This window comes from Macaca thibetana, chromosome 3 (assembly GCF_024542745.1).
Source record: "Macaca thibetana thibetana isolate TM-01 chromosome 3, ASM2454274v1, whole genome shotgun sequence".
Lineage (NCBI taxonomy): Eukaryota > Metazoa > Chordata > Mammalia > Primates > Cercopithecidae > Macaca > Macaca thibetana.
This window is the reverse complement of record NC_065580.1, coordinates 128,346,636-128,361,216: the sequence shown is the minus strand read 5'-3', so window position 1 is coordinate 128,361,216 and position 14,581 is coordinate 128,346,636. Positions and strand designations below refer to the sequence as shown.

The 14,581-nt window shown below is 36.6% G+C and overlaps 2 protein-coding genes across 3 annotated transcripts in view; one reads left to right on the top strand and one right to left on the bottom strand.

The window, feature by feature from the left end:
* Positions 1-14,581, top strand: part of LOC126950211 (zinc finger protein 680) — a 473,756-nt gene that overhangs the window by 27,054 nt on the left and 432,121 nt on the right. The window lies entirely within an intron of this gene.
* The window catches only part of LOC126950209 (zinc finger protein 273), a 33,237-nt gene continuing 20,850 nt past the window's right edge, over positions 2,195-14,581 (bottom strand). For both annotated transcript variants that reach the window (XM_050783492.1, XM_050783491.1), the window contains one exon: positions 2,195-3,823. In XM_050783492.1, the coding sequence (XP_050639449.1) occupies positions 2,439-3,823 (1,385 nt within the window). In that variant the 3' untranslated portion in view covers positions 2,195-2,438. The remainder of the gene's footprint in view (positions 3,824-14,581) is intronic.

Sequence of the window (14,581 nt, the reverse complement as noted above, 5' to 3'; positions counted from 1 at the left end):
TCATTGTTGTAATCCCTGACCAGCTCACATAATACTTCATAAACTGTAAAAGAAATTGTAAGAAAAAAGAAATGTACAGCTCTACCATGAGTACCAGGCAAGTAAAAACAGAACATCTGCATGGGGAGATTCTGAACCATAAGCCATAATATTTTACAGTAATGAATTCAATACAAAGCAGAAAGAGTATAGATTTGCTTTCAGCATTTTTGAGGTTGTTAGTTTTCTAGTAAATTAGTCACCTTATTAAAATGATTTGTTTTGTTCCAATATTGCTCTTTTCTTCTGAAAATAGGTACAAACATACTCACACAAGCACACTTACAATTTTCTTATACTTGAGATTTATCTTTAAAGTAAAATGTATCTATATTTAACTCTATGTAAATCAAAACTAAAAGTCTTTATATGCTTGTAGGCAAAGAGGCCACATGTTAGAAGAAAAATATATAACATATTCTAAAAAATATTCAGGACTCAGAAATGTATTTTATTTATACTTTTATAATTTTTATTATGACCATAAAAATAACCCTGTAGTCCACAACAATTTAGTTGTACATTTTAAAATAAAATTATAGAACTGAACAGTTTGTAATACAAAGGATAAATGCTAGTAATGGATACCTCATTTACCCTGATGTGATTATTACCTATTATATACCTGTATCAAAACATGCCATATATGGCATAAATATAAAAACATACTATGTACCCATGAAAAATAAGAACAATAGATTTAAATAAGAAAAAATATAAATGTAAAACCTATGGGAATATTCTTTGACTTATTTGCAGTTTAAAGCCACTGGCAAAAGAGATTACTAAAGATGTTAGTCCACTATGTAACCAAATAGTATATTGCTATCATCATCTTTTACCTACGCCATTGAGTAAGGTGGGGCAGGTTAAAGTTTGTGGCATAAAAATGCTTCACTGAATACACAACAGTCTTAACACGTTAAAATATGTTTAAAAATCTAAGTTCATACATAATCTAAAAATTTTGAAATGTACTGCATTTTATCATGAAAAGCACAATTCATAAAATACTGAATTTTAACTAAAATTTAAAAACTTTTCACTATAATGCAGAATATTACTCTGAACACCTACCTCATGCATGACTCAATATTATCAGTTAACCACAAGAGCCTCTCTACTTAGATTTTCATCACGTGTCTTTCATTTTAATGTTCTTACTCTTCCATTAAAAAGGTCATAAGTAATGCCCATCTAATAAAAAAAAAATCTCTCATATCTTTGATGCAACAACAGTTGATCACATGCTTTCACATGTGAATACAATAGGAATGAAGAAAAGCATGGCCCAGGTGTGTGGCTCATGCCTGTAATCCCAGCATTTTGGGAGGCTGATGCAGGCAGATCACCTGAGGTCAGGAGTTCGAGAGCAGCCTGACCAACATGGAGAAACCCTGTCTCTACTAAAAATACAAAATTAGCTGGGCGTGGTGGCACATGCCTGTAATCCCAGCTACTCGGGAGACTGAGGCAGGAGAATCACTTGAACCCAGGAGGCGGAGATGGCAGTGAGCTGAGATCACGCCAATGCACTCCAGCCTGGGCAACAAGAGCGAAACTCCGTCCAAAAAAGACCAAACAACATGGATTTGAGAGTTGAATTATATCATTATTCACTTTTTTAAAAACCTGTAATTTTTTCCAAAGAAAACAGTGTACTTTGAATGTAAATATACCTCTGCAAAAAATTTTTTCACTATTAGTTATCTACCAACTTGTGTTTTGGATAACTTTCTGTACTCAGCACTCTGATTTTGTGTAATGTCTGAAGTGTCAGTATCTTAAGATATCTGTACTGTGAATTCTCTGATATTTATATAAACCTAATTTTGGATCATATATTTCATATTTACTGTTGCATTTGCAAAAATATATTTTAGTATAATTCCTCTCATGTTTTCTAAGCTGTTGTTGAAAAAGTATTTTTCCAAATTCATTACACTCATAGGGTTTTTCTCCAACATAAATTTCCTGGTATTGAACAAAGTTTGAACAACTGCTTCAGGGTTTTTCTCTAGTACAAAATGTGTACAGTAAGATCTATGATACAAGCAAAGGTACTACAAACCTCTTCGTATTTTTAATGTTTCTCTTCAAAATACTCTGCTGCACTTTACAGCTTTATATTGTCTGAAAGATCTTTTGACAGTAATTTCATTGATAACGCTTTTATTAAGTACTAACTTTCTGATGTTGAGTAAGATATGAGCAGATATTAATGACTTTTTCATTCTTTATACAATTTTTCTCAAGTATAAATGCTTTCCTGTGCAATAAGGTATGAGAATTGTTTTGTCACATTTGTCACACTTCTCGGAGTTTTCTCCAGTATGAATCATCTTATATACAATCAAGTGTGACAACCACTTAAACGCTTTGTCACATTCTTCACATTTCTAGGATTTCTCACCAGTATGATTTCTTTTATGTCTAGAAAAGTTTGAGGTGTTGTCAAAAGCACTGTCATGTCTTTTAGGTTTGTATGGTTTCTGTCCAGTATGAATTTTCTTATGTCGGGTAAGGTTTGAGGACCGGTTAAAAGCTTTGCCACATTCTTCACATTTGTAGGGTTTCTCTCCAGTATGAATTCTCTTATGTTTAGTAAGAGTTGAGGACCAGTTAAAGGCTCTGCCACATTCATTACATTTGTAAGGTTTCTCTCCAGTATGAACTCTCTTATGTTCAGTAAGGGTTGAGAATGCCCTAAAGGCGCTGCCACATTCTTCACATTTGTAGGGTTTTGCTCCAGTATGAATTATCTTATGTTTAGTAAGGGTTGAGAATACACTAAAGGCTTTCCCACATTCTTCACATTTGTATGGTTTCTCTTTAGTATAAATTCTCTTATGTTTAGTAAGAGTTGTGGACCGTTTAAAGGCTTTACCACATTCTTCACATTTGTAGGGTTTCTCTCCAGTATGAACTATCTTATGTCTAGTAAGGGTTGAGGACTGGTTAAAGGCTTTACCACATTCATTGCATTTGTAGGGTTTCTCTCCAGTATGAATTCTCTTATGTTTAGTAAGAGTTGAGGACCAGTTAAAGGCTTTACCACATTCGTTGCATTTGTAGGGCTTCTCTCCAGTATGAATTATCTTATGTTTAGTAAGGGTTGAGAATATACTAAAGCCTTTGCCACATTCTTCACAATTGTAAGGTTTTGTTCCTGTATGAATTATCTTATGTTTAGTAAGGATTGAAAATACACTAAAGACTTTGCCACAATCTTCACATTTGTAAGGTTTCTCTTCAGTATGAATTTTTTTATGTTTAGTAAGAGTTAAGGACTGATTAAAGGCTTTGCCACATTCTTCACATTTGTAGGGATTCACTTCAGTATGAATTATCTTATGTTTAGTAAGATTTGAGAACTGGTTAAAGGCTTTTCCACATGTTTTACATTTGTAGAAATTCCCTCTAGTAGCAGTTTTCTTATGCTGAGTTAGTTGTGAAAGTATGCAACATGATTTGCCACATTCTTTACGTTTGAAAGGTTTCTTTCCAGTATGTCTTTTCTTGTGTCTACTTGAATTTGAGAATTTATGAAGAACTTTAACATATTTATCGCATTGAAATATTTTGCTCTGGGTAGTTGTCAAACATTGGTTAAGTCCATTATAACCTCTTTTGTGCACCTTATGCTCATGCACACTTTTACAGTCTTTTCTTAATTGTAAATTTTCATGTCCATATTTTCCATATCTTCTCAGGATCACTTTTTGAAAAGAATCTTTTAAGCCCTGCTTTGGCCAAAGGTCTTGGGCAAAATGAGAACACACAACTGAAAGAAATAAAAATAACAATTACTTCACTTACTAGACTCAGATGAATATACTTTACAAATCTAACCTATAAAAATATACAAACTACATAAGCAAGATGGCACAGCAAAATACCACAGGCCCTAATTCCTTCACAGACGTATCAATGTAACAAAACATACTGACCAAGATACATTTGTGGAAAATATATAAATGAGTTAAGTGTGTGCAGTGCCCCAGGTGAGCACAATGCAAAGAGCCATACAGAAGGAAAAGAAAAGTCTACTGCAGGCCAGGTGCAGTGGCTCGTGCCTGTAATCCCAGCATTTTGGGAGGCCGAGGCAGGCAGATCACAAGGTCAGGAGTTCAAGACCAGCCTGACCAACATGATGAAACCTCCTCTCTGGTAAAACCACAAAAATTAGCCAGGTGTGGTGGCGCATGCCTGTAATCCCAGCTACTCAGGAGGCTGAGGCAGGAGAGTCCCTTGAACCTGGAAGGTAGAGGCTGCAGTGAGCTGAGATCACGCCATTGAACTACGGCCTAGGTGATCAGAGCAAAACTCTGTCTCAAAAAAAAAGAAGTAAATTGCAACTCTTGGTTTCTTTTTGAAAAGAGAAGAAAAATAGTGGCACACACATATTCATTTCAGACTTCTAGGGACTTTTCCAGACACTGATTTCTGTCTCTCATGACATAAAATGCAAAAGAAATGGTGATATACTATGGAATGACAGTTTGAGTCAACTGAGACCCAAGGTGAATGTTGCAGCAGCGGAGAAACTGCAGTACCACAGACAGGGAACAGGTGTAGCAAGTGACTACTGACTCATGAACAAACTCCTTTAACTAAAAAACCCAAAAAATTTCAGAAAAGACACACTTTAAGAACATGTTTGAGAGACTACCAAAATCTCTAGCCAAGACAGTTGGTTTCAGGCTATGACAAGACAAAGATACATTATAAAGATTGTGATGGGTAGCTTGTTTTTAATGTCCAAATCTCAATAAAAAATTATAATGCATACAAAATATGAAGGCAACATGACCTCATCAAAAACATTATAAAATTTTCTGAAAGCAACTATTAAAGAATGAAGCTGTAAAAATTAATTTTAAAAATTTAAAATAAATTGAATACTCAATGAATTAAATAGGAACAGACAACTATTGAAAATCAGAAATATGAGGATAAAAACAAGTGTTAAAAATATCAAAAACAAATTGTTAAGGTAAAATTACAAAAAAAAACTGAAAAATTTTAAAAGTAGGAAAAACTGATGTAAAAATGAACATGCTCAACAAACTAGGATACACACAAAGATATTTATAACACACACATATATAAGCACGATTTCAACAGTCACAGGCAAGAGAATCTTGGGAGCTGCAAGATGAAAGTGATATGTCATTTACAAGGATAGTCTTATGAGAAAACCAGTGAATCCGTCAAGAAAATTTTGCAGGCCAAAAAAAAAACTGTGTGATATAGTCAAAGTCCTTAAAAAAAAAAAAAAAAAAAAAGCTGCCAAGTGAGAATAATACCATCAGCAAAACTGTCCTACCAGATAAAAAGGAAAAGATCTTCCAAAATAACCAAATCCTGAAAAAGTATATTGGCACTCCATTTGCCCTACATATCAAAGATGGTGAAAAGGAGTTATTTCCACTGAAAATAACATGATGCAAGAAAACAACACATAATCATATGAAAATACATAACTTTCTGGGAGAGATATGCACATACAGAAAAATACTATTCCTTAGCATTATCATAATGGTGCAGTACACATTTTTAATTATTCTCTAGAACTTGAAAGATAAAAGCATAGAAACTATTATAAACAACTGTTAATGGACATACAACATAAAAAGATATAATTAGCACCATCAATAACAATGTTGAGGACAGATGTAACAAGGAAAAAACCTTGTATGCGGCCAGGCATGGTAGCTCATGCCTGTAATTCCAGCACTTTGGGAGGCCAAGGCGGTGAATCACAAGGTCAAGAGTTCGAGACCAACTTGGCCAACATAGTGAAACCCTGTCTCTACTAAAAAAAATACAAAAAGTAGCCAGGCATGGTGGCACGTGCCTGTAGTCCCAGCTACTCAGGAGGCTGAAGCAGAATTGTTTGAACCTGGGAAACGGAGGTTGTAGTAAGCCGAGACTGTGTCACTGCACTCCAGCCTCGGCAACAGAGTGAGACTCTGTCTCAAAAACAAAACAAAACAAAACAAAACAAACAAACAAAAAAAACTTTGTATGCAACTGAAATTAATTTTTTTTTACCAGGTTAACTATATTGTTGTATTTTTTAGAGGTTTTATGTAATCCCCAAGTTACCCCCAAAAATATCTGTATGGATACACAAATAAGAAAGAAATGAAAGCATCAAAGGAAGACAAAGAAAAATGAGGGACAAAGATACAAGAATCAAAGAAAATAACTAATAAAATGACATTATAAGACCTTCAGAAAATTATTTGAATATATATAATTAACTTTCCAATCAAGAGACATACATTTAATAAAGGGATTTATTTAAAGAACTGAAAAATCGGCCAGGCGCGGTGGCTCATGCCTGTAATCCCAGCACTTTGGGAGGCCGAGGCGGTGGATCATCTTAGGTCAGGAGTTTGAGACAAGCGTGACCAATATGGTGAAACCCTGTCTCTTCTAAAAATACAAAAATGAGCCAGACATGGTGGTGGACGCCTGTAATCCCAGCTACTTGGGAGGCCGAGGCAGGAGAATTGCTTGAACCTGGGAGGCGGAGGTTGCAATGAGCTGAGATGGTACCACTGCACTACTCTAGCCTGGGTGACAGAACAAGATTCCCGCTAAAAAAAAAAAAAAAAAAAAAAAAAAAAAAAAAAAAAAAGAAAAATCAAGATCCAACTTGCCTTTCTACAAGAGTCAGAAAAGATCTAATAATAAAAAGACTGAAAGTGGCAAGATGGAAGTAGACATTCCATGCAAATATTAACAAAACGAGAGCAGCAGACGTCAAAACAGTATTACACAAGCTACATCTTAAGTAATTGTCATATTTTATAAAATGTACTTTAAGTCAAAACTCCAAAGAGACAAATAAGGACATTAAACAATAACAGATTCATGGGAACCTATGACAAATTTGCGTGTGTGTGTGTGTGTGTGTGTCTCACATTAGGGTTCTAAATATATAAAGCAAATATCAACAGAATTGAAGAAACACATAGAGAACAATATAATTATAGAATATTTTAATATCCCATTTTCTAAAATAAGAATAAAACAAGACAGAATATTAGTAAGAGAACAGAGGACCTGAAGGCAGTATAAAACAAATATTCCTAACGTAGGTATACAAAACTCAACAACATTAAGATACACACCCTTATCGATAGCTCATACAACTTTCTTCTTGATAGGCCACCAACTAAGTCAAAAAAGTCTTAAAAAGTATTTTAGAACTGAAATTTTATGGATTACTTTCCATAACAAAAATGGAATGATAATATAAAACAATAATATTAAAAGCTAACAAGTTTACAAATATATAGAAATTAAACCAAATTCTTTAGCATGCTTTTGTTCAAAAGTTGAAATTAATATTATGAAGATGTCTATACTGCTCAATACACAAGATTTAATGCAATGTTTTCCCAATTTCTCATTGCATTTTTGAAGACATAAAAACAGCAACCCCTAAAGTATATGGAATCTCAAGGGACAATAAAGTACCTAACAATCTTCAAAAACAGAACAATGTTGGAAGCATTATAGTTTCTGATTTTAAAACATATTACAAAGCTACAGAATTAAAACAATTTGCTACAAGTATAAAGGTTAAAAAAAAGTAGACAAAATAGAATGTAGCACATATATATACTTTCACATATATGGTCATATGAAGAGTCATTTTCATACCCATAATTATTATACTATTGCTACTGAAAGCCAATAGGTAAAAGCAAAACAAGTTTCTGTCACCAAATCATTCAGTAGATACAATCTGAAATATAAAAATACTTGGCTGGGCACTGTGGCTCATGCCTGTAATCCTAGCACTTTGGGAGGCTGAGGAGGGCAGATCACATGAGGTCAGGAGTTCGAGACCAGCCTGGCCAACATGGTGAAACCCCGACTCTACTAAAAATACAAAAATTAGCCAGGCATGATGGCACTCGCCTATAATCCCAGCTACTTGGGAGGCTAAGGCAGTAGAATCACTTGAATCCCGAGGGGCAGAGGTTGCAGTGACCCAAGATCACACCACTGTACTCCAATCTGGGTGAAAGAGTGAGAATCTGTATTATTAAAAAAAAAACAAAAAAAAAACATACACACACACACAAAACAAACAACAACAACAAAAAAACTGGACTGTCATTCAGTTTTCAAAAAGCAGAAGACAGTCTAACAACTATAAAGATAAATTTTGATGACATTATGCAAAATAAAATGAGCCAGCCATAAAAAGACAGAGATTGTTGAGATATATGATGCAGTTACACTCCTAGAAAAAAAAGACTGGTGTTTGAAAAGTGCCATGAAAATGGGAAAAATTGGTAGTTGTTTAATATGTGTTGAGACTTAGCTTTGCAAGATAAAAACATTTTAGTAAAATGTTGCATAATTATGACTAAAGTGAATATTTAAGAATATTTATTGTAAATTTTGTGATTTTTTTTTTTTAAAATTTTGAGACAGTCTTGCTCTTTCACCCAGATTGGAGTGCAGTGGCACCATCTCGGCTCACTGCAGCCTCCACATCCTCAGCTCAAGTGATTCTCATGCCTCAGCCTCCAGAGAAGCTGGGATTACAGGCATGCACTACCACACCTCGTTAATGTTTTGTATTTTTAGTAGAGACAGGGTTTCACCATGTTGGCCAGGCTGGTCTCGAACTACTGACCTCATGTAATCTACCCGCCTTGGCCTCCCAAAGTGCTGGGATTACAGGTGTGACATGGACTAATCACTTGATACCAGGAGTTTGAGACCAGCCTGGGTAACATGGCAAAGCCCTCTCTCTACAAATAATACAAAGAAAATAGCCAGGCATGGGGGCTCACACCTGTAATTCAGCACTTTGGGAGGCCGAGACAGGAGGATCACTTGAGGTCAGGAGTTCAAGACCAGCCCGGCCAACATGATGAAACCCCATCTCTACTAAAAATACAAAAATTAGTTGCTCTAATCCCAGCTACCTAGGAGGCTGAGGCAGGAGAATCACTTGAACCTGGGAGGCAGAGGCTGCAGTGAGCCGAGGTCGTACCACTGCACTCCAGCTTGAGTGACAGAGTGAGACTCTGTCTCAGGGAAAAAAAAAAACAAAAAAACAAAAACAAAGAAACTAACTGGGTGTCATGGTACATACTTGTAACCCAGATACTTGAGAGACTGAAATGATAGAATCATCTGAGTTTGGAAGGTTGAGGCTGCAGTGAGTCAAGATCACACCAGTGCAAACCAGCATAGTTGACAGAATGAGACCCTATCTTGAAAATAAATAAATAAATACAATTATTAAAAGAAAAAAAAAAAAGGAAATAGAATGCCAGAGTGGCTTAAGAAAAAAGCATAAAATATGCTGCCTACAAGAGACTCATTTTAGCATTGAGTCAAATAGGTTGAAAGTCACAGACTGGAAAATATCTGTATTCCATGAAAATAGTAACCACAATTGGGTGAGGTGGTCATAATCATTTGACACAATACGCTTTAAGTATTAGTGGTTGGGCATGGTGGCTCACACCTGTAATCCCAGCACTTTGAGAGGCCGAGGTGGGTGGGTCACCTGAGGTCAGGAGTTCGAGACCAGCCTGGTCAACATGGTGAAACCCTATCTCTACAAAACTACAAAAATTAGCCAGGCACGATGGTGGGGGAGTGCCTGTAATCCCAGTTACTTGGGAGGCTGAGGTGGAAGAATGACTTGAACTGGGAGGTGGAGATTACAGTGAGCCAAGATCGTGCCATTGCACACCAGCCTGGGCAAGAGAGCAAGACTCTGCCTCAAAAAAAGAAAAAGAAAAAAAAAAAAGCATTAGCATGAGGCAAAGATTGATATTATATAATGGTAAAATAAGTCAATTTACCAGGAATTCATAACTATTATATCTACCTATCTGTGTATGTATGTATAACATCAGGGCTCCAATATATATATAGCAATTACTGACAAAAGTGAAGCAGGAAATACATACCAACATAATAATTGTAGACATCAAGACCCCATTTTCAAAAATAGAAAATTCAAATAAATTAATAAAACAAAGAAAACGTAAGGCCAGGTGTGGTAGCTTACGCCTGTAATCCCAACACTTTATAAGGCTGAGACGGGCGGATCACCTGAGGTCAGGAGTTTGAGACCAGCCTGACCAACATGGCAAAACCCCATCTCTAATAAAAATACAAAAATTAGCTGGGTGTGGTGGTGGGCACCTGTAATCCAACTACTTGAGAGGCTGAGGAAGGAGAATTGCTTAAACCCAGGAGGCAGAGGTTACAGTGAGCCAAGATTGCATTATTGCACTCCAGCCTGGGTAACAGAGCAAGACTCCATCTCAAAAAAAAAAAAAAAGAAAGAAAACTTAGACTTTATAGACCGTATTAATCATTTTGCATATAGAGGAATATCTGAGAGAGGATAATTTATAAAGAAAATAAGGTTTACTTGCCTCACCCTTTAGCAGACTGTACAAGGAGTATGTGCCAGCATCTGCTTCTGGTGAGGGTCTCAGGAAGCTTACAATCACGATGAAAGGCAAAGAGTGGACATATCACATGGTGAGAGAGCAAGTGTGAGGTGAAGGAGCCAGGTTCTTTTAATGAACCAGCTTTCATTTGAATTAATAAAGTGTAAGCTTTCTGATTACCAAGAGGATGGTGCCAAGCTATTCATGAGAAATTTTGCCTCATGACCAAAATAACTCCCATCAGTTCCCACATCCAACATTGAGGATTACATTGCAGCATGATGTTTGGAGAACATGGACATTCAAACCATATTATAGATCAACTAGGCTTAACAGACATGCAGAAAATTTACCAGTCAAATGCAAGAGATTACACAATATTTTTATTTACACCGGGTGTATTCTGTTAGGACACATATCAACTCATTTAATTTAAGAATACCATGGCCGGGCACAGTGGCTCACGCCTGTTATTCCAGCACTTTAGGAGGCCGAGGTGGGCGGATCACAAGGTCAGGAGATAGAGACCATCCTGGCTAACACGGTGAAACCCCATCTCTGCTAAAAATATTTTTAAAAAAATAGCTGGGTGTGGGGTGTGGTGGTTGGCGCCTGTAGTCCCAGCTACTCGGGAGGCTGAGGCAGGAGAATGGTGTGAACCTGGGAGGCGGAGCTTGCAGTGAGCCAAGATTGAGCCACAGCACTCCAGCCTGGGTGACAGAGCGAGACTCCATCTCAGACCAAAAAAAGAGAATACCAGTCAGGCGCAGTGGCTCATGCCTATAATCTCAACACTTTGGGAGATCAAGGTGAAAGAATCATGTGTTTTGAGACCAGCATGCACAACCTAGAGAGTCCTTGCCCCTACAAATAATTTAAAAAATTAACCAGACATGGTAGTGCATGTTGTCTGTAGTCCCCAACTACTCAAAAGCCTGAGGTAAAAGGATCACTTGAGCCAAGGAGGCTGAGGCTGCAGCCAGTGAAAATCATGCCACTGCACTCCAGCCGGGATGACAGATTAAGATCCTGTCTCAAAACAACAAGTATAGAGGACCAAAATTATACACTGTGTGTTTTCTGACCAAAAATGAATGATACCAGGAATTAAAAGTAAAACTGGCAAATCTTAAAATATATGAAAATAAAATACTCTTCAATGTATTTTAGCTCAGGGGTCAAAACATTAAATTTTTTAAAAAATGTCGGCCAGGCACGGTGGCTCACATCTATAATCCCAGCCCTTTGGGAGGTCGAGGTGGGTGGATCATCTGAGATCAGGAGTTTGAGACCAGCCTGGCCAACATGGTGAAACCCAGTCTCTACAAAAAAAATACAAAAATTAGCCGGGTGTGATGGTGTGAACCTGTAATCCCAGCTAATCAGGAGGCTGAGGCAGGAGAATCGCTTGAACCTGAGAAGCAGAGGTTGCAGTAAGCCAAAATTGTGCCACAGCACTCCAGCCTGAACATACAAATTCAATATAATTTCCACAAAAAATCCCAATAGCACAGATTTTACAGAAATATTGTTAAATTTTGATTATGAACTGTAGTCAAATATCCATGAAAAAGAACAAACAGGCATTATACTTTCTGATTTCAAAACATAATGGCATGGTACCAACGCAAAAACAGATAAACAAATGAAAGAACAGAACAGGGAACTCAAAAATGAACTCTTCCGTATATGATCAAATGATCTTCCACAAAGTTGTCATGAGCACAATAGAGAAAAGATATTCTCTTCAAAATATAATGTTGAAAACTGGACTTCAACACTGATAACAGAAGATTGGATTATTTCCTTGAACCATATATGAAAAATATTTTAAATAAGATACTTAGAAAATTGTTCAGGTACGGTAGCTCACGCCTGTAATCCCAGCACTTTGGGAGGCCAAGGCGGGAGGATCAGATCAGGAGTTTGAGACCAGCCTGGCCAACATGATGAAACCCCGTCTCTACTAAAAATACAAAAATTAGCCGGGTATGGTGGTGCACACCTGTATTCCTACCTAATCAAGAGGCTGAGGCAGGAGAATTGCTTGAACCTGGGAGGTGGAGGGTGCAGTGAGCCGAGATCATGCCACCGCACTCCAGTCTAGGTGATAGAGCAAGACTCCATCTCAGAAAAAAAAAAAAGATACTTAGAAAAAAATATAGGGCAAAGACATGACATTGGTCTTGGCAACATTCTCTTACATATGACATTAAATGCATAAGCAACAAACGTAAAGAATAAAAAAATTTAACTACACTCTATTTCAAAACTTTTGCACATCAAAGAAAACATTCAATAACGTGACAATGCCTCTTACTAAATGGGTGATAACATTTGCAAATCACATGTGATGCGAGTTAATATTCAGAATATATAAACAACTCTTAAAATGGAAAAATAAAGTTGAATAACTTGATTTAGAAATGGATAAATAATTTAATGATATTTTCATCAAAGATACACAGGCCAGGCATGGTGACTAGTGCTTATAATCCTAGCACCTTGTGAACCTAAGGCAGGAGGGTTATTGAAGGTCAGTAGCTCGAGACTAGACTGGCCAACATGGTGAAACTCCGTCTTTACTAAAAATACAAAAATTAGCCAGGTGTGGTGGCGCACACCTGTAATTCCAGTTACTTGGAAGGCTGAAGCAGGAGAATTGCTTGAACCGGGGAAGGCTGGAGGTTGCAATCAGCTGAGATCATGCCACTGCACTTCAGCCTGGGCAATATAGTCCATTTCAAAACACACACACACACACACACACACACACACACACGGGAAAAAGCGTTTGAAAGGACACACAAAATTACTAATTTATAGAGAAATGCATAAAAATCACAATAAAAAATAAAATCATCTCACATCCAACAGAATGGCCACTGCTAATTTTTAAAAACATCAAATCTTAATCATTTTTATTGGAAAATAAAACCCACGTTGATTGTTGGCGAAAAACCAGATGCAGCCGTTATTTAAAACTCTTAAAAATGTTCCTCAGATAATTAAAAATGAAATAATCATCACATACAACAATCCCATTTATGAATCTATATCCAAAACATACAACACAGGACCTGAAAGACATATCTGAACTTTCATGTTTGTTGTCCCACTATTCACAAAACCCAAAAGGCTGAAGCAACCCAGATGTTCCTTGAAGACATCAAAAAATGTAACATATACATACAGTGGAATATTATTGAGCCTTAAAAAGAAAATCGTGTCACATTTTAAGATAAACTTTGAGAATATTGTCTCCTGAAATAAACCAGTGACAAAACGATGGATACTATATGATTCCACTTATATGAGATAGTAGTCACACTGATCAAAACAGGAAGTTGAAGGGTGTTTGTCAAGGGCCAAAGAGAGTAAAATGAACAGTTGTTACTTAATGGGTATTGAGTTTCAGTTTTACAAAATATAAAATTTCTAGAAGTTTTTAACATAACAATGTGAATATACTTTACATGTCTGAAATGTACAGCTTTTAAAAAATTCTTTTATGTACATTTGCGACAGGGTCTCACTCTGTCATCCAAGTTGGCGTACACAATTTTGGCTCAATGCAACATCAAACTCTAAGGCTCAAGTTATCCTCCCCTCTCAATCTCTCTAGTAGCTGGGACCATAGGTGCACACCACCATGCCTGACTATTATTAAAAATTATTTGTAGAGAGGGTTTCATAGGTTGCCCAGGGTGGTCTCAAACATTTGGGTTCAAGTGATCTTTCTGTTTTGGCCTTTCAAAATCCTGGGATTACAGATGTGAGCCCCCACCATACCTGGCCCTGAAACATACACTTAAATAGATTTAAGATAGCAAATTTTATGTTATGTGTTTTTACAAGAATTAGTTTTTTAAAAGAAAAACTGAAAAAATACACAATTATAAATCTTTCCAAAAATTACCTTCAAATAACAAAAGTGTTTTTCTTATATAAGGAAAACATATATTCAGGCCAGGTGCAGTGTCTCACACCTGTAATCCCAGCACTTTGGGAGGCCAAGGTGGCAGATCACGAGGTCAGGAAATCAAGACCATCCTGGCTAACACAGTGAAACCTCGTCTCTACTAAAA